The 25741-nt window shown below is 37.8% G+C and overlaps 1 protein-coding gene across 2 annotated transcripts in view; it reads right to left on the minus strand.

Annotated features, from left to right (window-relative positions):
• Nucleotides 1-25741, minus strand: part of ABCA12 (ATP binding cassette subfamily A member 12) — a 288195-nt gene that overhangs the window by 159020 nt on the left and 103434 nt on the right. The window contains exons 2-3 of one of the 2 annotated variants that reach the window (XM_041736981.1): nucleotides 14385-14668; nucleotides 2008-2101 (exon numbers count right to left, since the gene is read on the minus strand). In XM_041736981.1, coding sequence (XP_041592915.1) covers nucleotides 2008-2101; nucleotides 14385-14453 — 163 coding nt within the window. In that variant the 5' untranslated portion in view covers nucleotides 14454-14668. The remainder of the gene's footprint in view (nucleotides 1-2007; nucleotides 2102-14384; nucleotides 14669-25741) is intronic. The other variant, XM_041736980.1, reaches the window with a different exon arrangement.

The following is a 25741-nucleotide window of genomic DNA, read 5'->3' on the forward strand; positions in this document are numbered from 1 at the left end:
TTCTAATAAAAACAATAAAGTATTTTTTAACTGAGTCTTATAAGGCCTGAGAGACTAGCAAAAATATTTCCAATGTTTGAGCTTCCCTATAATTTTGTTCTCTCCTACCCACAAACATAAAGACAACTACCTGATAACTAATTATTATCAGCATAATCATAAGTCCATAGTAAGAAGTGGTTATTTATTTCCTTCTGGATGTAATATTTTTGAAGAACCTTTTAAAGATTAGGTCTCTGACACATTCATCACATGGTTTTTCCAATTTTTTTCTTCATAATTTAGTGGAACTCTAAGAGCTTTTCATTTTTTTTCTCTATGAATCTCTAAATCCCATCAGGTAGCACCAATTAAGACTATTCACTCACACACCTTATATTTCTGTCTTCACAAGTTTTGTAAGAGAAACTTATCAATAAAAAATCCTTAGAAACAATAAATTTATAGAAATAAGTTGTTGAAAGAAGCTAATAAACTCCTTTGGCACTATCATTAGTAAATTGATAATTAACATCTTAAACCAGAGTTATTCAAAGAGTGTTTGTCCTTATATGCTAAATGCATTATTTCTAAAGTCCATGCTACTTAAGAGAGGCAAGAATACATACATTTCAACAATATAGAATGGACTTAATCTGTTATAAAGAACTAATATACATACAATATGAAGAGAACAAAATTATGCTGCTTTTATCAACAGCCTAATAAAATCTCATCAACAACTATGCATAATAACTTGAGCAAAAGTCCTTTAGAAATGGCAAAATGCTTTTCAAATGTAAGGAATTATTTATTCTAGTACCAAGAGTTTAAATACACTAATTGAAATGATGTTCTCTCCAAATTATTCTATTGTGTATGAATCAAGATTCCACCATTGCTGTCATCTTACTTCTTGGGACTGGGTGATTAAAAAAACACTTAAAGACACTAGCTCATTCTTCTCTTTGCAAATAATTCAGCATAGTTTTCTTTTACAAAGAAAATTACCATAATTTATCTGAAATACAATTTGATTTTCAGAAATTTGGTCTACAAGCAGATTTTTAGGAGATGGCTGCTTTGTGAAACATGAAGTATCTCACCCAATCTTCACTCTTCTACCAAGAAAAGTGCCCCCAAAGTTTAAGAACAAAAGCAAAAACAACACTGGTCAGATCATTGGGGTTAAAAAGCTCATCTCTCTCAGTTTTGAGGACTTTTCTGAGTCTTTCCTGCATCTCCATTCTGGATCCAAAAGAAAATAAAGGCCTGAGGTGGCCTTCTGCCCATTTTTCAACTTGGTGATGACTAAATAATGTGGTTAAAATAGCAATAACTGGAAAACAATGTTCTTTCAAATTAAATATGTTGATACATTTGCACCACTCATACAAGTCCTGAAGAGAGATCTGTATGGTACTCTGCATTTCATTTGTTCAGTTGATTAAATACCAGTCTATGGTTTCTGCTACAATATAAAAGTAATGGATGACCTAACTTGAGATTGCTACTTGTTTGTGTTGTACATAGCATGATGAGCTTTATGAGGTGAATAATAAATGAGTCAAAATTTTGTAAAAATTAAAATATATTCTCCTACATGCTTCATAGTTTTTTAGATAAATATTACAGGCTCCCCTTTCTAAGCAATTCAAAAAATGGAGAAAAAAACAGGCTATTTATACAGACTTCCAGGTGGAAACATTATTAAAAAGTTTACAATAAAACACTAGGGTGGTATTAAAATAAATTTTAACTAGATCCCCAAATTAGGGGCACCTGGTTGGCACGGTTGGTTAAGCATCCAACTCTTGGTTTTTGGCTTAGATTATGATCTCAGGGTCATGAGATTGAGCCCCATCTGGGACTTGTGCTCAGCAAGGAGTTTGCTCCAGATTCTCTCTCTCTCTGCCCCTCCCCACTGGGCACACGAGTGCACGCATTCTGTATCTCTCACTTTTATAGTTTTTTTTTTTTTTTAAAGAATTCCACAATTAGGGAAACAAATAAATCTCATTTACTTACAAGTTGGTTTTGCTCTTGGAGGAAATTTGGTCCGGGTAATAGCCAAAATTATGAAAATAATTACTGGCCATAAAATCAGGACAAGTGTCCAAAGCTGCAAAATAATGATAGAAAAAAACGTTAATTGTATTGTTGAACCAAAAATTTGACAAGAAGTACAACATCTTATAAAATTCAAACACAAATCAGATATTTGCTTATAAATACTATTAATTATAAAGGAACGAGAGATTTTTAAAACTATAAGAGACCTTGAGGTGAACACAAGAATGCTTTTTCCTTAAAGTGAGCTTCTGAAGCCCCCTTTTATTTTTATTTTTATTTTTTTAATTTATTTATGATAGTCACAGAAGAGAGAGAGAGAGAGGCAGAGACACAGGCAGAGGGAGAAGCAGGCTCCATGCACCGGGAGCCCGACGTGGGATTCGATCCTGGGTCTCCAGGATCGCGCCCTGGGCCAAAGGCAGGCGCCAAACCGCTGCGCCACCCAGGGATCCCTGAAGCCCCCTTTTATAGTCACCTCTCATGACTGTCCCAAGAGTGATGATCTTAAAATTCAAATCTCATCAGTAATTTCCATACTTAAAAAATCTCTTAGTTGCTTGTTGGATAAGGTTCAACATTCTAAACAGGGCATACAAAACCCAAAATAACTTCAACCTAGACTTATCTTACCACTTCCCATTGTCAGCATTCTGCAGTCAGCCATAAAGATACTTTGTGACATTGGATAATGGCTCAATAAACATTAGTAAACAAATGAATAAGTCAATGAGTAAACGGGAACTTAAAGTTATGTGCAACCCCTCATGCCACTATAAATAGTATCTTGTGTCTGCTTTTATCATAGAACTTATATTCTTATTATCTATCTGTATCTACCTACCTATCTACAATAGGTGTATATATTTTTTTATTATTTTATTTTATTTTTTAAATTTATTTATTTATTTTTTTTTGCTTGGATTACAACAGATTGGCAACTCTTTTATGGCAGGAACAGTGTCTTCTTCATTTCTGAATTTTCACTGGTACAAAACAGACTTTCAATAAACCAAACACTGCATCAAAATTTCTATTAGAGGATTTCACTATAAGACACTTCAGTTGGTAGACATGATTCACGTAGACATGATTCAGTTTGTAAAATGTGAATTACTTAATATTTTGCATATGTATAAAACTGGTTTCAGAGCAGTAAAAAACACATATTTGCAAAAAAATCAACTGTGACATGCAAATAGTTATAGTTCTCAAGCCAAACCCTAAAGAATAAACCCTACCAATGAGTAAGGGACAAGTGGGGTTAGGCAGGGAGGGATAGGTAGGGGACTATGGGACTAGGCTCACCAAAAATTCCAAAAACGTTGAGGCGCAATGAAACCAGAGATAAGGGAACAAACCAGACCACCTTGCCCTGTTCATCAGAGGTGGTGTCTTTTTATGGCAGTCACATTGGTACCACAAAGAATGACCAGACCCCAAAGAAGTCATTAAAGATGTTATCCCTAGTCCTCACTAAAACTAAGATGTCACAAGAATATTAAGGCCACAAGCTCCCTGGTAAGTTCTAAATAAAAGATTATTGGTGGAGTCCCACATTGGCAACCTGGTCAGGACCCTTCTCAACTCCTGAGAGCTTTTCCTGTATCCTTGCTTAATAAAATTCCATCATTTTGCTCATTCTCCTTTGTCCTCAAGATTCTTCGACTCCACGAGGCAAGAACCTCCCTTTCCTGCTTCCCTCTCCTGCTTCACCTATACTTAATAGAGTTCAACTTGGAACTATGTTTCTGTCTGGTTATGCAGACTTGTTACCACTCTTCCCCCACTCTCCACCACTTCAGAGACAATTTGCTTCTGACAAATCTCAAACTACTGCCTGGGGCTCTTTGAATCTCCAAAACAATCTAGACCTATTCAATCATTGATCCTTAGGTAACTGAAAATCTCCACTGTGTGTATACAGCTGGAAGGCCTATCACCAGCTTCCTGGACTGCAGGTTTAAGGGCAAGTTTTTAGCAAATGGAAGAAGTTAACTGTAGATCTAAGAAATCCTAGGGTACTTGGTTTGATCATAGCTGAAAAACTCCCAGACAGGCTGAACAGCTTAATCTGTAGCAGCGCTTCTCAAGTATTAATATGCACAACAAATCACCTACGGATCTTGTAAACATGTAGACTCAGATTCAGAAGATCTGAGGTGGGGTAGAGATTCTGCATTCCTGCAAGCTGCAGGTGGATGATGCTGTGGCTGCTGTCCATGAACCACACTTGTAGTAGGGCAGTTCTAAATGTATGCTGCCTTACCTAACTAGCAGGATTGTTTATAAAGTCCTAGAATATTTTTACTGGGAAGTTCCTTTAACATCTAATGGATAGAATTCAAGGCATTTGTAAACTTTGATAGGAAAAAGAAAATTACATTTTTATTTCCTCTACCTTTTGATTGAAATTAACCATTTCCATTAATGAGAAATATAGGCAACAAATCACATTATTAGAAGTATTTGTGACTTTGCAAATCACATTAATATTGCAGATACCTCAAAGTTTTGTTTCTACTCATGGTGACATTGAAAATTATAGTAGTTATAGAATTATCATATTTATTTAGTTATTTATTTAGTGCTATAATAAACACATACTACCATATCATAAATTTGCTTTTTAATACCTTAAGAAATGAATTTCAATATAATTGGTTTTATTTGTAATTCTATTTATTTTATTGATTTAAAAACACTATTCTTAGAAGGGCCATAGGCCTCAGCAGGATGTGAAAGACATCCATGGCACAGAAGAAGCTAAGAAGCCTTGATCTGATCCAACTTTCTTTTTTGTTCTCTGGGGTGCAGAGTTTGTCACAGCTTTGTCCATGAACTTATCCAGTCACATACCCAGTTGGGAGGCAGAGCAGAGGATGAGGATCTGAATATTAAGATACGTAGGTTAAATTTTTAAAAATTTCATCCTACTCTAAGGAACAAATAATGCTTTATAGAAAGTAGAAAGTATATCAGAAATAATGTGTTTATAATAATAAACACAAAGCCCTCCACACTGTGATCTAGGGAATGTTAAGGTTGACAAGTTAATCACAAAAGCAAGAAATAAACAAAATTTAAATTTTCATAGCAGCAGGATTGCTCCCAACGCCATTTGAAATATTATCATAAACAACCTAGAAGCAAATGCAGTGTCAAGTATCCAAGTAGTAAACCAATGAGCCATGGCTCATTTTGTTTCTTTGGAGAAAGGGCTGATATATTGATTTTTATACATATAGATATTGGACTACTTGAAAACTAAAGGAAAAGCAGTTTTTAAAAGTTTCATATTTATGCTAATATTTTAATGATCTCACATTTGCCTCTATACATCATTTACATTCCACCCTCTACCCCACATTCTTGACATCTAAAAGCATATGCACACGGAGTAATTTAAAATTCCTTAGTGGACTATATTTGTCTCCTTTTATTTCCCCAGGGTTTATTTTCCATTGAGATGCCCCATTCTGTTCTCTTCCTCTTCCCTGTCTTTTCTGGAACAATTCAGTGGCTGAAAAGCCTTTCAGTGAGGCCCAGGAGGGCTAGTCCACACTAGGACCAAGGGCACAACAGTAACAGACGGAAGAAGGTGGGTCCCTAGCAAGGTGAAGAAGAAATGCATAGTGCAGCAGTCAGACCTGGGTGGGCAAAACCCAGGCTGGGTAAGGAGGGGGTCTTCAATGTGAGAAGCAGATGATTAGTTTCATGTAGGAAGGTACACCAAAAAGTAAACACATTATCCAGAAGAGGAGCCAGGTTTCTTACTATCCATCCAGGGCATTATTAATATGAAAAACAGGAAAATGAGAATGGTATAGCATTGGGTTGGAACTAAAGACATGGGTATGAACTCCTGGTTTCCAAAATGCATAAAAATACCAGCCTATCACAAACTCAAGCATCAAATTTGACTCACTGGTCAAATTTAAACATTAAAAATATTATGACAATAAAAATTACATCTAACTGAATAAACTAGGGATCCCTGGGTGGCGCAGCGGTTTGGCGCCTGCCTTTGGCCCAGGGCGCGATCCTGGAGACCCGGGATCAAATCCCACGTCGGGCTCCCGGTGCATGGAGCCTGCTTCTCCCTCTGCCTGTGTCTCTGCCTCTCTCTCTCTCTCTCTGTGACTATCATAAATAAATAAAAATTTTAAAAACAAAGTTTAACTGAATAAACTAGGAATCTGGGAATTTATTTGGCATAAACATATAAGCAAACAAATATATAAATTAAAAGTTTAATGAGGAATGGGAATATGTATGTAGTACCAAAATAGTTTCCCCCCAAAATGGGACAAATTGACATTGTGCACCTCCTGATGCAAAGCAATGGTGTAAGAACACAGGACCATCTTTGCAGCATTCTTGCCAAAGATAAATAACCAGAGTCTAAAAGTAAGGAAACAACAGATACTCTACAAAAGAACTAGTCTTAAATGTTCAAAATGTGTGAGGGTCACAAAAGTCAAGGAAAGACTAACAAACTGTTGGAAAGGCAAGACCAGAGACATGAAAACTGGATGCAGAACGTGATTCTGAACTAGAATCTTTTGTTATAAAAGACATGGTTGGGACAACTGATGAAGCTTGAATTGCATCTAAAGAACTGATGGTGAAATTGGGTTATATAGGTGAATGAATGTCCTTGTTTGTAAAATAGTCACACTAAAATATCCAATCTCAACTGGCTCTAGAAATAAAGTTATTTGCACTGTTCTTGCAACTTTTCTTTAAATTTGAAATTGTTTCAACATGTAAAATTTAGAAATTATTTTTTTAATTCTTTTTAAAAATCCAGAGCCAATTTTTAAAAGATAGCAAAAGAGAAAAGATGAAGAGCCAAGAAAAGAGACAAAAAACAAACATGTTTCATATCTGGGAATTCTATCTTATTGCACACATGGGACAAGTTTTGGGAAATTAATGGTGATGGCAGGATACATTTCAATGACATTAAAGTCAGCAAAGCCATTCACTCAAAATCTCAAGTTTAAACCTTAAGAAATCCCTTGAATGAACGAAATATAAATTCACTCCAAAATTTTCATTTAGAGCTCATCTGTATTACCTATTAACTAACTGAATTTCATAGTAACATTTGCTCTGCATTTGCTAAGAACTATTGTTTTGAATCTTTGAAAACCTCTCAAATGTAATTTTCTGAAAAATCTGAAATTATGAGCACGGCACATAATTTCAGCTTTAGGTAATTCATACACCATTACTTTGTCAGAACCTTTTATTCTAATTACTGCTGGTCCATCTGATTCTACTTGTGTCCACCATTTTTATTAGTCTTAAAAATCATTTTCACTGGAAGTAAATAAGAAAATAAGATACAGGTGAACTTTAAATGAATAAGTGTTACCATATATTTAAAACTTTGAGGAGACTACTACTATTTGAACGCTTTTAAATAAGGCATCCATGCTCCAGTCTTCATCATAAATGTCACCATTCCCTACTGTCTTATGCTTGGCCCACTTCACACAATGATATTACTTTCTTTCCTGTATAGATATTTGAGTTTGTGTCTCTTGCACTAGGGTGGTTTGAAGTTGGTTGTGTCTAAAATGAATGATACTGAATATCAGTACAATTTCCAAACTGCAATGGGAATTCTTTTGCCTAACTCTGAAAATCAAAAATAAAATGCTTGAGATGAAGATTCTCTATTCCTTTCCATGGAATCATAGTCTTAGAGAGTCTTACATTCATAATACAATAGAAAAATTTATGCACCAGTGGGTACCAGGCACTGAGGATGGAGCAATGAAAAAAATAGGTCTCTTAAGGAAGGAAAACATTAAAAAATTTATAACCAAATGTAACAGATGATGCTAAGATAAAGGAAGTAGAGTGCAAAAGGAAGATAAAGCAAGGGGAGCTGAGACTAAAACCTACAAGATGAAAAAGGGTCAAGCAGAAGAAAAGATATGTATGTTGGATGAAATGTGAGAAAGAAGTGGGAGTCTTTCAAGCAGAGGAAACATATGGGTGAAGACCCACAGATGGGAAAGAGGGTGGAATATTCTGGGAAAAGAAATAAGTCCAGAATGACTGGTATATCAAAAGTTAGGGTAAACATCTTTGCCATATGGTTATTCAGCCTCTACCTGAACGCTTCTAGTGACTAAAAGTTCACTCTTTCAAGAGACTTCGTTACTGGACAATGCATATTGTCTGATTTTTTTTCTCATGTCAAGATGATATCCTTCTTCCTGAAACTACCACTCATTCATCTTAGTTTGGCTCTTTTTTTCTACATGAGAAATCAGCAAGTATTTGTAGACAGAGTCCCCTCTCCTCTTGGGTACCAATGTCAGTTCCTTCCACAACTTTCTGTTAAATATGATTTCAAAATATCTTCCTCAGGATAAATTCTTGTCAAGTGGTTTTATAATTAGTATCAATTCAGTATAGTACTCCAAATGATAATAGCTAATATTTATTGACTGCTTAGAATGTGAAAGATGCTATGTTAAATACTTAACATGCATTATCTCATTTAATATGATCACCTCATTTCCTCCTGCAGATGGGAAATCAGAATCTTAAAGAGATAAGTAAGCCTTCATTCCATAAACCACCAAATGGCAGAGCTGGTATTTGAACCCAAGAAGCCTGGCTTCAGGACCTGCATAGTTAATCACTAAACTGTGTAGTCAAACCACTATAGGATATACTACTAGCGCTCTTTGCTCACAATGCCATACTTCTATTAGTTCAACGAATATGAGCACTGCGAATCACTTAAAGGTTGTCACGTAACATAGAACCATAACTTTAAAAAAAGGATTTATTTCTTTTAGAGAGATAGAGAATGAGATAATACAAGTGGAAGAGGTGGGGGGGGGGTGGAGAGAGAGAGAGAATCTCAAGCAGACTTCCCCACAGCACCTGAGGTGGGGCTCATCCCAGGACCCTAAGACCAAGATCTGAGCCAAAACCAAGAGCCAGATGCTCAACTGACTGTACCACTCAGGCATCCCTAGAATCATAACTTTTTATTATACACTTCAAAGTAAAAATTGCCCAAATTTCCATGTATAAAGTATATGGTTTCTTCCTTCTTTTGTTCTTTTCCTTTTGGATTCTCCCATATATCAAGGATGACCCGATACTTGGTGGTTACAAGAGTATTCCAGGGTTCACATTCGAAGTAAGAGGCTGGTTTTTTTAGATCTGGAATAAACCTTAGTTCTATCCCCAAAACAAGGAAATAAAAGTGACAGAGCTCTCAGTTAATTGGCCTTTCTGCTACTGAACACTGCTGCCATCCATAGAAATGACTCATCTAAAAACTGGGATCAAGGACATTTTCTGAAATCTATACTTACAGATTATAATACATTTTGGAAACTGGTAAATTTTCAATGATGCATATTAAAACAAAACTTTTTATTGGACTTCAAGCTAATTTATTTCTCGATTGCTCTCATTTCTAAGGTCTTCATCTCATTTTTTTGTTTCTTTGAGAGAGAGACAGAGTATGTGAGTTAGGAATGGGGGACAGAGGGAGAAGGAGAGAGAGAATCTTAAGCAGGCTCAGTGCAGAGCCCCACTGGGGTGGGGGCGCAGTCTCACAACTGTGAGATCATGACCTGAGCCAAAATCAAGAGTTGGATGCTTACTCAACGAGCCACACAGGCTCCCCTCATTTGGTTTTTATTGTTTGACTAAACTAACAAAATGTGCATGTCTGCTATGTGCCAGGTCCCAACATCAACAGGTAGATCTAAATTTTTTTGTGAACAATTAAAAGGGGTTAAGGGAATAAACAGTATAGATGTGGAAGAGGTAAATGGGCCTGGGACATTTGATCCAGTAGTTGCCTGAATTGTTCAGGACCTAGTTTATTTTTTTAATCCAATTTAGAATTAAATTTGAGGTTACAGTTTAATCCTAAATTGCTTTAATCAAAAAATTATTTTAATACATAAATCAACCTTCTCCAAAATTTTGAAGCTAGGACTTCCTCTTTTTCTAGACACTGTGGGAGGATGTTACATGAGCAAGGTGGGGGTTGGGTAGGAAGTGTCAAACTCTATCCAAAGGGTTAAAAATCAGGGGTGCCTGGGCAACCCAGCTAGCTAAGTGCAGACTCTTGATTTCAGCTCAGGTCATGATCTCAGGGTCATGAGTTCCATCACCCCCCCATCCCCCCCGCAGGGATCTGCACTCAGCATGGATTCTGCTTCTCTCTCTCTCCCTCTCCTTCCGCCCCTCTCCCCACTCATGTGAACACTTGCACTCACTCTCTCAAATACATAAATAAAATCTTTTAAAAAATTAAACAAAAAACAAAGTATTAGAAATCAGTCAAGTTGTGGGAATGTCTGTGATAGAAAAACTGGTACTATTACCAACTGAGCTAAAGTGTGTTCCACTAGCCAAAAAGTGAGATTAACATAAACAACTCAAGGTAATTTTCCTTCTTCTGTTGTGAGTCTGGAATTAGATTCCACTTCTATAGAGATTTAAAGTCATTCTTTGATATGCCTATTTAGAATTCATCCTCTTAATGGAAGATAAACTCTGATCTTGCACTATCTATTCTTTCATCCTGCAGAATCTGCTGTGCCAGGACTCAGTTTCCTATCATTAACTAGCCTCTCATTAGGTAAGCCTCCCTGTTGCTAACCATCTCCAGTGGAATTTTTCTTCATTCTGCATTATTTCTAGAGTTAAATTACAAGCCCAGCAGGGTAGCCACTGTATCTAATTGATTTTCTGTATTACCTACCATTTCTGTTGGTGCTTAATGTATTTTTTTCACACTCCTGTAGCATTCTTTTTTTTCTTTATGATTGAGAATTGATGTAGCCACTAATACTAAAAATCAGCAATATCTAAGGCCTCCTTAGTAAATATGATCTCTTCACTGGTGAGCTGAACTCTGAGTAGGGATCCGAGAATGTTGGAAAAGGAAACAACTCAGTGGCCTCAGTGGCTATAGGGAAACAGCAAGAGGTAGTGAAAATAATAGAATGATTTGGGGGGAAATCTGATTTTGTGTTCTTAAACTCATTGTGTGACCTTGGACAATTCCCTTACGCTCTCTGGGGCCCAATAAAATTAAGGCAGTTAATACCAAATATTTCATAAATCTGATATTCGGTTTTATAAAAAAGGAGAGAAAGAGAAATATTTACTCTCAGAACAATTTTGAGGGAGGTCACCTCCAAAATTAAAGATCCTGCATTACTTTTTTTGTAGCCAAATTCAACATTTAGCTTATTGCAATGTCTCAATTTCTTATATGGGTGTTTGAGATTCTTTTCTCACTTTGTATTCTAGTATATATTTTTATAATGTATTTCCTCAGTAATTCCCACTCTAATTATTTTACTATATATTTGTTTTTCATGTTTTTCTTCTCTTATATGTCATTTGTTTCTCCACTAGTAGATTTCTAATTTCTTCCTTTAGAGACTATCCTTCCCATCATTTTGCTTTGTGACAGAATCTCTTGAAAACACATGGAGGAGGATGTCTTGGTAGTGATTATTCTCTCTTTTTTTTTTTAAGATTATTTATTTGCTCATGAAAGACACACACACACACACACACACACACACACACACAAACACACACAGAGGAAGAGACACAGGCAGAAGACAAGCAGACTCCATGCAGGGAGCCCGATGCGGGACTCGATCCCGGGTCTCCAGGATCACACCCTGTGCCCCAAGGCAGGCGCCAAACCACTGAGCCACCCAGGGATTCCAGGTAGTGATTTATTCTTTAACATTCACTAAAGACTGTATATTTCCAGTGTCACACAACTTCATTTCTATTTTCTTAGGTAAAAAACTACATTTTTAAAGTATCATATTGAGAAAGTTTACAAGAGAAATAAAAATACTTGCATTTTAAATAATAATTTAAATACTTTAAATAATTGCTTGATGGATGACAGAGTCCAGTCCCTACATATAGACTATGTTCTCTTCTCAATTTATATACCTTTTCTTTTAGCATTCTCTTTTAATTTGTTTATATTTTCTCTTTTCACAATTTCTTTTTTCATTTCACCTCCTTTTACTGTCTTTAATCCTAACTTTCCAACCTCTTGATTGTCTCATCCTTCCCTGTTAACACTATCATAGGTACATCCTTTCCACCTGTGTTCTCAAGTCTTCTTTCCAAGAGCAGGAAATAGGGCTGACCTGAACCAACTTTGCCCTCTTGCCCTCCACCTAGAAGTGTGCTTCCTTCTTCTTTGGGCACCACCATTTTCTAAAGATCTCTTATGTCCCTCTAGTTGGTCATAATGGATTCAAGTGACCCTTCTGTATTTCCCCAAATTCAAAACTATTTCTGATTTCATTTCCTGCAATCAATACTTAACCTGTCCTGGGACTCAAGGGAGCCTTAAGATCGGAGTCCTCTGAAGTCCTCAAATGAACTAACAGATCATGTATTCTCTTTCCTTGGGCAAAAATATAATGACCAGGGGCTTTTTAGGGATTTTGACTACATAGGAATAAGACAACGTATCATGGTGAAAATGTTTTAGCATGCCTGAATTCCATCTCCTTAAATATGCCATATCCAGCAGAAATTGACTAAAATGAAGAAAAACTCTAAAGCAGAAAATTGATATACTAGCTACTTTACAGATAAGGAAAGAATTTATTAAAGTTTCTAAAGATAAAATTTCTCAATGGAAAAAGGGGAAAACCTGAGGGTTTTTAACTTTTTTTAAATTTTTAGGTAAAATGAAGTTGTAAGGAAAAATACATCACGTCAGTATTCAAGTTTATCGTCAATAACAGACGTTAAGTTTTCAGTTCCTCTATGCTTTTATTTTTAACTAGTGAGTTTTCATCACTTAAGAACCGTGCTGTATATAAATTTCTTCCTCTCTCCCACAATCCCTTCTCCTGGATTTCTTTTCACCGGTACTTTGAATAAAATATGACACACACACACACACACACATTACTCCAAGTCCCCCTATAATCTGCCAAGTGTCTCACCATTTGTAAAACACTCTGAAATACCTTGGCACATCTGGTTCTTACCACGGTATGAGATAGATATGGTAAAACCCATTTGCCCATTTTGCAAATAGGGAAACCAGTGCTCACAGAAACTGGTTCGCTATTCAAGTCATGCAGTCGCAAGAAGCAGAACCAAGAATCCAACTCTCCTCCTCTTCTGACCACATCCACCTACCCAGACTCTTTTCCTGTTGAATTCTATATAGAACCTACCACAGAATAATCATGGGAGGTTTTCTTTTGTGTTGCTTCCAATTTAAAAGGAACACTAATGATTTAAATAAAAAACATTAATGATTTAAAACTTTATGTCCAAACCCCACACTCACAAAGGTGAGTGAGCACTACTTCTCTTTCTTGATATATACATCAGAATACTTAAGTAAGGTGTCAAGGCACTTCCAGGAAACCCAGAGTGAGATAAGGCACACAGATAAAATGTTGGTTGCTATGACACACATTATCTGCATAAAATATATATTATTCATTTGAAGCTGGGAATTACCACTCTAAAATGAAGTATATGGAGTGCCTTTTTGAATTTCTCTGGTTTTCAAACATTCTTCTGAGTATGTGACAACTCATAGAAGCCGATTCCTATCTTAATCTCCCTACACCCCCATCTGATGAGGATCTAATAGCTAGATTTGTAATTTAAAAAGCAAACATGAATGTAAGAGCACAAAAATGATGTTGTAATAAATTGAGTAGACAGACTGTAACCGTAAAGTTAAAGTGACTCAATAATATTCTTGAGGCATGGCACATATATGGACTCTTGTTTGACATTCCCAGTAAGTAGTTTTTAGGCACTGAAGTTTCTTAGAAGCTCTTCTATATCAACAACCGTCAAACTATTTCTGTTCTATATCTTACATTTTGAACAGGCCTTCCATCACTTTGGGTTTTCAAACGCATTTTCCCCCATTTATTATTCCTTTCATCTGATATTTTTCTTCATCTCATTTTTAACTAAATTCATTAAGAAAATTTCTGAAAACATTTTGGCCTGAAACCTAGAATTCAACACTAGTTCAACACTAGTTCCAGTAACAAAGTGCATCCTTTTCTTCGCCCAGGGCATGTCCTGCTTTACCCTTTTAATTTACTGAAATCAAAAGGCAGCTTTGGGGGCCTGTTTAGACTTGCCCCATTAGCTATAAGACAGATACAGGGATGTTTTCTAAATATGTTAATCTTGCTTTAGAAAATGGCTTAAAACTCTTCTCTCTTTACCTCTCATTAACATCACACTTAAGGATTGCCTGGAGTATTGGCCCTGGACCCCCCTCCTTCCCTTTTTCTACTTACCGGCTGCCTTTTGACACCTAGCCAATTTTTCCAGACCAGAACCCGAAGCTGATGAAACTGGGAAGCCATCCTCCAAACACCACAAACAAGAGAATTCTTCTCTTTTCTTCCACCTCACAGAAGAATTGGTACCCTGTCCAACTTGCTGTGTCAATGGGCCAAAGCCTTTTCAAGGCATAGCTTTCCTGAGGGCTGGGGTAAGAAACCCACAGTTCTTCTACTGCTGGATTTTTTTCCTTTAGGTTAATCTTTGACCAAGGAACACTTCTCAGCCAACTCTTCCTCTGAAACAAGAACCCAGACCAGATCTGTCAGTGGCTTTGCTTATTTTAAAATAACATCCAGGTTACTGCTTGTTGCATGAAGTCCAGCCTCAAGAGAGAATGAATATCATTCAGATAATGCCCTACTGTGAAAAAAAAAAAAAAAAAAAAAAAAAAAAGCTAAACCCACACCTCCTACTCTCCATGAAATTAACTACCTATCCACACCTTCCAGAGGTGTCACCTGCATTGGACACGTCATGAGGAATTAGGTGGGACTCCTGCCAAGCCAGTAGGACTTGTCTTACATTCTCTCGCCTTCTTTTCTACATAGTGCCTGCTGTAGCAGAGGCAGGACACATAGCATTTTCCAGACTCTGGGCCCACTGACTCATATTTAAACTGTCAGTAAGATGGTTTTTTTTTTTTTAATTTTTTTCTTATTTATTTATGATAGAGAGAGAGAAAGAGAGAGAGACAGAGACACAGGCAGAGGGAGAAGCAGGCTCCATGCACCGGGAGCCTGACGCGGGACTCGATCCCGGGTCTCCAGGATCGCGCCCTGGGCCAAAGGCAGGTGCCAAACCGCTGCGCCACCCAGGGATCCCCTGTCAGTAAGATGTTTTAACTCAGTATGGCCAGAGCTCAGCTGAAACACTCTGAATCTCAGCACATGGAGAAAGTCTCAGTCTTTAGCCCTCTTTTCTTTTGGACTAGGCCTGCCCATCCAGGTTCGTGATGCAGGATTGTCTTTTAAGGATGACATGCCAAAGTCAGATGTCAACAAAGAGTACTACACACTGAATATGGAGAGAGAAGTATGCTGCCACTTTCTTGATGTAATTTTATTTTTGGTAGAATCCTAGTGGATTGACACAGTCTACATAATTTACCTTTTGAACTTGTCATCTCTCTATAGATTTCTAACTCTGATGGAACGCGACCAGTTGGCATGTTGGGGAAAGCTACATCACCAGTGACATGCTGTTCAAGCTGGCCTGGACCACACCCTACTACAAGAGGAATCGACCCCACATTTGCTCCTTCTGGGTAAAAGGAGAATGTAAAAGAGGAGAGGAGTATCCATACAGGCAAGAGTTGAATTGCATATTCAATATTAGCCTTCAGATAATTAGTCATCTAAGAAATGGAAGCTAGCTTAAACTATTTCTGCTTCAAAATCTACAAGTTTATACAACTTGTTAAGTTGAATGCTTTAATTTGAAGAGAAGTTAACTATGCCGAGGTCTCGCCTTCTGCTACAAATTATTAGGTTAAACAAATTGCAGAAAATAAAAGGTAGGCTGTAGTGGTATAAATAACATACAGTAGATTCCTTTCTTTGGGGGATCAGGGTTCATGAGTCCATTACAGGAAAACCATGTCATTTAGACTTTTTTTTTAAGATTTTATTTATTTATTCATGAGAGACACAGAGGGAAAGTCAGAGATACAGGCAGAGGGAGAAGCAGGCTCCCTGCGGGGAGCCTGATGTGGGACTTGATCCCAGGACCCTGGGACCATGACTTGAGTCAAAGGCAGATGCTCAACACTGAGCCACCCAGCGTCCCCTGTTTTAGGCTTTTATAATTAAAGAAGACATAGGCTGACCCAGGACATTACTGAACTTATGATATAGTAGGAGTCTAATGCACTTGAATATCCAAATCAGCAAAAGATGTCTACTGTAAATTAGGAGAAAAGGGAAAAGGCTCTTCAGGATACATGTGAAGGAGAAGTCTGGCATTAAGGTTTCCAGGAGTAACCTTGCTTAAACACCTTAATGCCAACCTATTCCCTGTGATACCAGTGCCTCCACAATCTGGCTCCAGCCAATTTTTCAATAATCTACTACAAATATTTGACTGCTTGCCAAACCTATATGTATTACAATGTGCAAACATACCTCTGCTTTCTGGTCCTCGACTTGCTCATGCCATCTCTACTACCTGGGATAAACTTATCCCTCTCTAAGCATCCACCTCTCAATATCATCCTCAGGTTGACATCTTCCATGATGTCTTTTGAGAAATACCCTTAGGGTATCCTCTCTCCTGCCTTTGAATCCAGCAGAGTTCTTTGTTTATATTTCCCTCTAGGATCTTGCATTTCTTATTTTTTCCACTAGATTGTCAGTTCTTTAAGGTCATAAACTATTTTATATCAAAATACCTTCAAATGATCAATGCTCAATAACTGCTGCTAAATTTAACTGAATATTGAAGAGACTATTTGAGCCAATGTTAGTATAACTCTCCTTTGGTCCTCATACCTTTCTGTGATTGATCCAGGTTCTATTTGTAAAATCAATAAAAGCAACATGTGAGTTATCCCTTCAGTGCTTAAGTTCAAATGCTGGTTCAGCTCCCTGGTCCCCATACCGACTCTGCAGTGTTGATGGCAGCCAGCCTGGGGTTGACTGGAGCCATGTTGGCACATGCCCATTACTTCAACTTTGGCTCTGTCTCTGCTGTGATGAATTTTTCCAAGCCTAATCCCCATTAGGCAGCCAATCCCGAATATCTAGAATTTGGCTCTTTAATTTTTTTTTTTTTTTCTGAACAAGGTTAAAAAGACAAGATCCTCTTCAGACACTAGGTGCCTCTGGAGATAACACTCTCCTTTGCCACTCCTGGGATTCAGTGTCTAAGATTCTTCTGGCTTTCTCAAACTTTGCAGATGACTTGAGCTCCTACTCCCTGCCTCCTTTTCCTGCCATCTGCCACAGTCTACAAGTCACAAATGGTTTGATTCACAAATAAATATTACTCACTTGTGAAGTCAATGTGGGATTTGGGATGTGATTCTACATGCTAAGGGACATTACAGGTGTACAAATTTATTCAGTCGGGTTACTTCAGCTTAAAAAGTACCTACTCACCACGTGACTGACGTAGGTGAGAGGTCAGCTCAAAAAAGTATCAAATGGTTTCTCCTAGTAGCTTCTTGTCATCTTTCCATTGTAATCATGGAGTTGTTCTGTTGCTGTTTGTTTAACTTTGGTTAAGGAGTCTCTCTCTCAGGGTGTTCTCTTGCCTGGACACCTTCATCTACTACCTCTAATTATCTGATGATGATATTGTATTTTATTACAACCCATGACTTCCCAGGAGATTTATCTCCTCAAAGTAATTTCAAAACTATGCATTAAGTGTTTAAGATATGTTAGAAATCCCTTTACACTGGAAGGCACACAATGTCATAACTCCAAATGTCGCACATACTTACTCGGGGTCTGGGGTATTCTTTCACAAAACCTAACTCAAAGTAGTTTAAGGTGAGGTACATACACAATGAGACCTCCAAATTTTGCCCCACTCTGAATATCTATATTTTGGCATCTATGTTGGCCATATCAGCTTCTACTATCTTCTTTGAGGTTGTCAAACTTCTCTTAAAATTTACTTTTAAAAGCATCTTTTATAATTTCATTGCAGAAAAGGCCTTCCTTACCTAACATCAACCTTGGAAGCTACAGCTTATGTAAATCACTAATCATAATCTCTGATCAGAATAAAACTGAAAGCGATTATTAGACCAACCAAAAGGAAATGGAAGAGCATGTGGAAGGAGATTAAAGACAGTGAATTCCTTTTTATTTTGTTTTGTGCAGAGAAAAATATAGCTTTGTACCCCACTCCTGACTACAGACTGAGGTGCTCTGGCAGATATTTTAGGAATTCCCCTTGTGGGAAGAAAGAACAATTTAGCAAAGGAAATAAGCTGTATCCAGGACATACAGCCACTAAAAAAAAAAAAAAAAGTTTTATAAAAAACTAAATTGCAAAAAAAAAAAAAAAGCGGGGATCCCTGGGTGGCTCAGCGGTTTGGTGCCTGCCTTTGGCCCAGGGCGCGATCCTGGAGTCCCGGGATCGAGTCTCCTGGCATGGAGCCTGCTTCTCCCTCTGCCTGTATCTCTGCCTCTCTCTCTCTCTATATATATATATCTATCTATCATGAATAAATAAAATCTTTAAAAAAAAAGCAAATAAACAGAAGCAAAATAGAATAATACAAAATCCATGAATGGATTTTGAGGAATCCATACATTTACCAGTAAACTGTCAACAGATTTTATTCCTATGGTCGTACTAAGAAGTTAAATTACTCTACGTGGCTGAACCATGGTGACCTGCCATACTACTCAGTGTTCTAGTGCTTCTGCCAGAGACCAGCAGACCTGGTTTGTCTTTAGGATGAGATCCAAGTCTTGGACCATAATATCTGCCTCCACTCCCTTTCTTTGATGGTGGTGATTCTACTTCTTGGTGACCAACAGGTGCATCCCTTTATCAAACAAGGAGTTAACACAATCTACCAGAGCTTAGGTAGTGTTTGCTCTTGTGTGCTCACTTCGCCAACCTATAAAACAAAACCAAAAAATATAAAAAACAAAAAATATATATATAGCTTTACCATGGAATAGTTCGCACAAAAATTAGTTAATCCTAGGATTCCAGTGTTCTGCTTTCCTGAGCTCCAGTAATGGCAAGTTTTGGAGAACAGTTCAAACAGCCCAAATTTGATTGAGCCATGCACAGAATTAGTTTTTGTTGTTGTTGTTATTGTTTGGGGTTTTTTTGTATAGAATTAGTTTTGAGCATGCATGGTTATCCTAAGGTTGGTCTTATCTAGGACCACCTCTAGAGTCATTTCACCTACTGAACCTACTTAGAAGGGTGGCTTGGCCAAGCCTGCACAAACATGTAACTGACAGGCACCATAAGCATTGGAGTGGCAGCTCCTGGCGGTCAATCATTGTGTAGTGCTGCTCTCCAGGACCAAAGAAAGAGGGAATGGTCCAACCATGAATAGGATATTGTTATTGAAACACATTAATTTGTTTTAATAGTATTAACTAAAGATCTATATTAATCATAATAATAAATGCTAGATTATAAAGCCTATGTTTGTTTAACTCATCATTGTATAATAGGAATTTAACATAGATTTTGCCTTATAGTAGGTGGTCAATTAATGCTTATTGAATAACTGAGTAGCAAACATTTGTTAAGCACTTACTGAATCATCATAGGAGGGCTATTGTATAGAAAGTAGAGTGGCATTATCCCCATTTTCAGAGGAAGACAGTGACATTCATAGAGGATATAACTTGCCTAAGTTCACCCAGTTAGAAGTGGAGACGGTGGGAATAACTCCCACATCAATATTTTTCATCTCTGTGTCATGCTGCCTCCAATCCCGTGTACTTTACTGTGTGGGAAGAGCTGAGAAGGAAAGAAAAGAACTTCAGGGTTTTCCCTGGTTTTCTAGGGGCCCATAAATCTTTTGTAGAGATTTATTAAAATGAAAAATTATTGCCAAAATAAGTGCACAGGAATTATTGCACCAGTAAGCCAGGAAAAGGAAGGCTGCTCTTTTTAGGCTTCTTGGTAGAACAGAAAAGAAGTTCCCAGTGTGGCCCTTGCCAGCTCCATTAGGTGTGTCTCTCCACTCTCAATCATCCCTGCTGCCATCTGCTGCAATGCCTTGGATGAAGACTATTCACTTTCAGGCTTTGTCATGCTGCTCCCTCAGCCCAAAATGAATTCGTGCTCATTCCTAAGCAACTGACTCAAGTGTTACTTCCTCTCTGAAGCCTTTCCCGGCCCTTCCACCCACCACGCCCCCACTCCAGGATGGATTAATCACCCCTTCATCTGTTTCATTATAGACCTCTGTTCATAAAGATACTCAACTCCTTATAAGCCTCTGTCATAGTCAGGCTTTCTCCTCATCTACACTCTGAGCCCCTTGAGGACACAAACACTGAGTTGGGATTAAGTTTATATCCTTGGAGAATGGTGAGAACTCTGACCTGACTAGACTTAAGAAACTGGTTTGAAGTGGTAGCAGATAAAACTTGAAGAGGGAGGGACTTTAATGCTAAAGAACTCAGGATGCCATTGTAAGGATTCAGAATGGGAAGATCCTAACTCTTCTAAAGAGAAAGAGCGAGATAAAACTGATGCTGTGGGAAGATGAAAATGTTAATGGTTGGGGAGCACCTGCTGGTTCAGTCAGTTAAGTGTCTAACTCATGATTTTAGCTCAGGTCATGATCACAGGGTCTTGAGATTGAGCCCCATGTGGGGCTCTACACTCAGCGGGAAATCTACTGGAGATTCTCTCTCTCCTTCCCCCCTCGGGGCTCCCCCAATTCTCTCTCTCTCAAATAAATAAATCAATCTTAAAAAAAAAAAAGAAAAAAGAAAATGTTAGTGGTTTAGACCTGAAACCTCTATCCTGAATGGGAAACAAATGTGGGATTGAGTCAATGATGAAGTGAAAGGGCTTAGAAATTTAATGGCAAGCAGCCGGGGTGGCTCAGTGGTTTAGCGCCGCCTTCAGCTCAGGGTCTGTTCCTGGGGACCCGGGATCAAGTCCTACGTCAGGCTCCCTGCATGGAGCCTGCTTCTCCCTCTGCCTGTGTCTCTGCCTCTCTCTCTCTCTCTCTGTGTCTCTCATGAATAAATAAATAAAATAAAAAAAAAATTTTTAACAGCAACCAGATCCATTATTTTACTCCTTCACTTCCACCCTGGTTTTTGTCCATAGCATCGGAGACAACTTACTTTTTTTCCTCCCCCCATTAATTGACTTTTACATTAATATGCTATGGGATGGAGGCGCCTGGCTGGCTCAGGTGGTAGAGCATGTGACACTTAATCTTGGGGTCATGAGTTCAAGCCTCACATTGGGCACAAAGCTTACTTAAAAAAAAAAAAAAAGATGCTATGGGATTCTCATCACATACAGAATCTAATCTTTATAATAAACCTGTAAGGACAATTTTAGAATCCCTGCACTATAGAAGAGGAAACATAGGGTAAATAGCTTTCCTAGGTCACACAGCTAATGAGTGTCAGAACAGTGACTTGAACCCAGGCCTCTGTGTCTGCAAAGCCTGTTCTCCAAGCAGCCTCATAAAGCAATCATGAATAAGAAAACATGGCAAGTGCGTGCATTTGACCCAGGTGGAAATGTGCAATAAGTTGAGAAACTGAAGCTAACTCCTGGCAAAAATAACAGCATCCTTCTTTTATAAGGAGGGTGGGGCTCCATCAGAGGCTTAAGATAATGAGGCACCAATTGCTAATACCTCATTACCTAAGCTCCACCTTACCTGCGATGTAAGGTGGTGATAGCCAGTGCTATGAAGAAGGTAGGTGTCAGGAAGGTGTTAGATTCAGGATTTTCAGGTGCTTTATCAGCACTGAGGCACTCCAATGATGATGTGGATAGAACTACATCAAGAAGCAACTGGTAAAGATCTGATCCACAAAATCAAGAAGTAAGGCACATTTAAAAGGGGCTTAAAACAAGACTCTCTCCAAGCTAAGTTATAAGGCAGCTTCTCTCTCCAAGATGGTACAATGATACAGAATGTCCCATCACAAATAACATGGTCTTGTCAGTAAAGCCAGTCTGATAAACTAACTGATTATCTTGCTTACCATTGAGCCATGTGACTCTGGGAATTTCAGGGTGATTTACAGTCTTGCGAAGAATTAATCACCTACTCACCTTGGATGAGTAATAATTTACTTGGTTAGACTGGTAAAGTGTGTTGAATTAATTAATTTTACTACATGTGTTGCTATAGTCTTATAGGGATACGAAATAAGAAATACTTGGCACTTTTTGGGTCAAGCTATTAAAACTTAAGGAAAAATCTGAGGTAGAGTATTAAGAAAGATCAGTCCTGAGGCATCTGGGTGGCTCAGTCGGTTAAGCGGTTAAGTGTCTGCCTTCAGTTTAGGTCATGATCTCAGGGTCTTGGGATCGAGCCCTATGTTGGGCTCCTTGCTTAGTGGGGTGTCTGCTTCTTCCTCTCCTTCTACCCTCTCCCTCTACCCTCTCCCTACCCCTTATGTGTGCACTCTGTCTCACTCTCTCAAATTAATAAATAAAAATCTTTTTTTTTTAAAGGAGAAAGATCAGTCCTAGTTTTGCAGTGGAAGTTTTAGTTCTTCACTTAAGAGGAAAAACTGAAAATGAAAAATACTATTGTTTTCTTCTTTGGATCTTATGTCTTTCTCCCTCCATAAAACCTAAAGCAGCTTTTAAGACAAATATATGTTTTTATCTAGTATCACTTATTCTTTCATCACAAAAAAATGCAAGAAACCAATTTCAGCATGTGTTTTAGTCTTTGGTGACTTGCCTGTTCCCAGAGAAATTTAAAGGAGAATATCACAAATATTAAAGGTTTCTATATTCATGTAGCAGCCTGCATTCTCTTGAATACAACAGAAACTATTTCAGAAAATAGATTTTTCTTGAATTAGCTGGAAAACTTTCATTCCTAGAATTTAAAAATTCCAAACCTTCAGTATAGGAAAAATATCACCCAGTTATCTGTTCAACCTTGAGCCACACACAATATTCCTACATATTTCCTACATGTGTCATTACTAAACTCATTTAAAAGAATAAAGGACTGGGGGACACAGAACTGGTCAATGACTTCTAATTCAAATCAATAATAAAATATTTTAGGTAAAAAGTCTGATGATTCAAAAACTAATTGTCCAGAGTACAAAGAATTAAGATCTTTGTTTTCTGCCCCTCTACATGCCTTCTTTTAACAGCACTTTCCTTTCATCAGACTCTCACATGCAATATTTTGGAACTAAGGAGGAGGAAAAATAGCAGGAAGAAATGGAAAGGAGTAGCCACTTGTCATATATATTGGCATCTGTGGCTTGATTTTTGAACAAAAGAATGTATTTTTAAAATAGGGTGGAGTAAATTCAAAATTCCAAACTCAATATCCATTTTTGCATGTGTTTATAAGGCATGAATATATGCTTCTTTATGAACATGTAGCTAGAGATACAAAGCATATGCATAGGTATGTAAAGAACCATTCACAAAAATTTAGCCTTTATATAAGCATACATGGATTGTAAATGTGAAGAAAATGGTATATAATAAAAATGAAACATCTGGCCCTCCAGAAATGCATTTTAATGAATGCCTTAATGAGAGCATATGACAAATGGAGCATATGGCCATGATATCAGTAAAGTCTTGCTACAGAGTACTGGACAGATCTTTTGAACCAAACTTTGTAGTATATAGATATATCTACAGTATTTTTCTAAACACATTTAAAACCATTTTAAATTAAATAACTGTACATTCATTGTTTTACTAAGTTCACACACTAATCTTCTTCCTAGGAGGAAACACTCACATAAACACAAAACAAATACATCTTAATCTAAAATAACAATTTGAATGACTGCAATGAAGCTAATCTTGACCATTCTGTACTTATTTGGGCTTTCTCTCTGGATCATGGAATTGTTTTGAAAGCTGGTTGTGATCTAGATATAGGCTATAATAAAGAAGAAACTCGTTCAAAACTCTCCAAGAGCCTTGCACAAACTTTCCCCCCACTGAAGCTCTTATGGGAAACATAATCCCATTCTCACCTACAGCTTGACCCTCAAATCTTCAACCTTCTTTCAATAAAGAAAGTTCATTGCTTAGAGTAAACAACAAGCATTTTGTGTAGCACAAGGAGCCTATGAAATGGAGTTCTGTTGATGTACTGGTTCTGCAGACTCAGGAGGTCACTGGTAAGATGCCATTTTGACATAGCAGCTTCATTCCCTAAACTAGAGACCCCGTGAGAAATGTCAAATCACGCTGAAAGAGAAGGCACTGACTTCTGGGTGGAGGAGAACACTACAAGGGCTTATTTAAAGAAGACTTGTTTTGACTAACAAAGAAGCAGAATGTTTTGCGGGAAAGAGCAGAGGAAACCTAGTGATGAGATGGATGTAGAGGCCACTCTGTCACTTCCCAGTGAGATCAATTTCTCAGGCTCAAATGCTCTACTTAGAAAGTGGGGTAATAGTCCACAGATTTGCTGGGGAATTAAATGAAAGGATCAGACCTAGATGTTAACTAAGGCCTCTATGCTCAATTCCTATGTCTATGCATGTGGCTTAAGGTAACATCCTATACAGCCCAGAGGGGAACTTACCCCATGGATGGTCTATACAGGAAAACAAAAACAAAAATGCACACAAAGTATTTGGTGATCTTGGTGCCCTCACTGCTGCCCTTAGTGAGGCCACAAGTTGTAGAGTGTGTGAACTCTCAATGTTACGAACTTTCCCTCTTCTCTCTCCCCTTCCCATTTCCTTCTTCTCTTCATTATTTCCTTCTTCCATTCTGGGACCATTACATTTCTTTCCTTTTCTCTTCCTGAGTAATTCTTTCTCCTTCTTTAAAGCCTGGGTACCTCCTGATTTCCAGAGGGATGCATTAACACCAAAGCTTATATAGAAGTCACTAGAATAAGGGCTGTACTCTTTCCATAAGAAACTCTGGTAGCAGCTGCTAAAGGAGTAAAATTTCACCAACTCCTTACAGTTAATTACTATTATTACTGGCTAAAATAAAGCTTGATCACTTGGAACCTCCAGAACAATGACAATCAGGGAAGATAATGAGATTAATTTCACGGCAATTATTTCACACTCAAAGCAATATTCAATTACATATCAGGGCCTATGAAATATTGTCACTTTCTATTTTTCCTATACCCAAGGCAGTCTGAGTAGAAGTACAGACCCCTCTGTGATCTGTGACATACTCTCAGGGACCTGGGCATTCTTTCTAAAGATTTAACATTTGGGGTTTCAGATTTATGATACTATGAAAAATTAAAGTAAGTCTCTTCCACTTCATCTGGATGAACGCCTATGAACAATTGTCTAGTGATCATCTGTGTTCAACCTTTTAGTGAACTGATAAACTTCTCTATGTCCCCTCCTAATATTAAAATGAAAATAGTTGGGGATCCCTGGGTGGCGCAGCGGTTTAGCGCCTGCCTTTGGCCCAGGGCACGATCCTGGAGACCCGGGATCGAATCCCACATCAGGCTCCTGGTGCATGGAGCCTGCTTCTCCCTCTGCCTATGTCTCTGCCTCTCTCTCTCTCTCTGTGTGTGACTATCATAAATAAATAAAAATTTAAAAAAATAATAAAATGAAAATAGTTGTTACATATCTGCTATTAGAACTCAAACTCAGAAGAACTGTTAAATTTCTTTACTAATAGCAATTCTCTGTAG

This window comes from Vulpes lagopus, chromosome 22, assembly GCF_018345385.1.
Source record: "Vulpes lagopus strain Blue_001 chromosome 22, ASM1834538v1, whole genome shotgun sequence".
Taxonomy (NCBI): Eukaryota; Metazoa; Chordata; class Mammalia; order Carnivora; family Canidae; genus Vulpes; species Vulpes lagopus.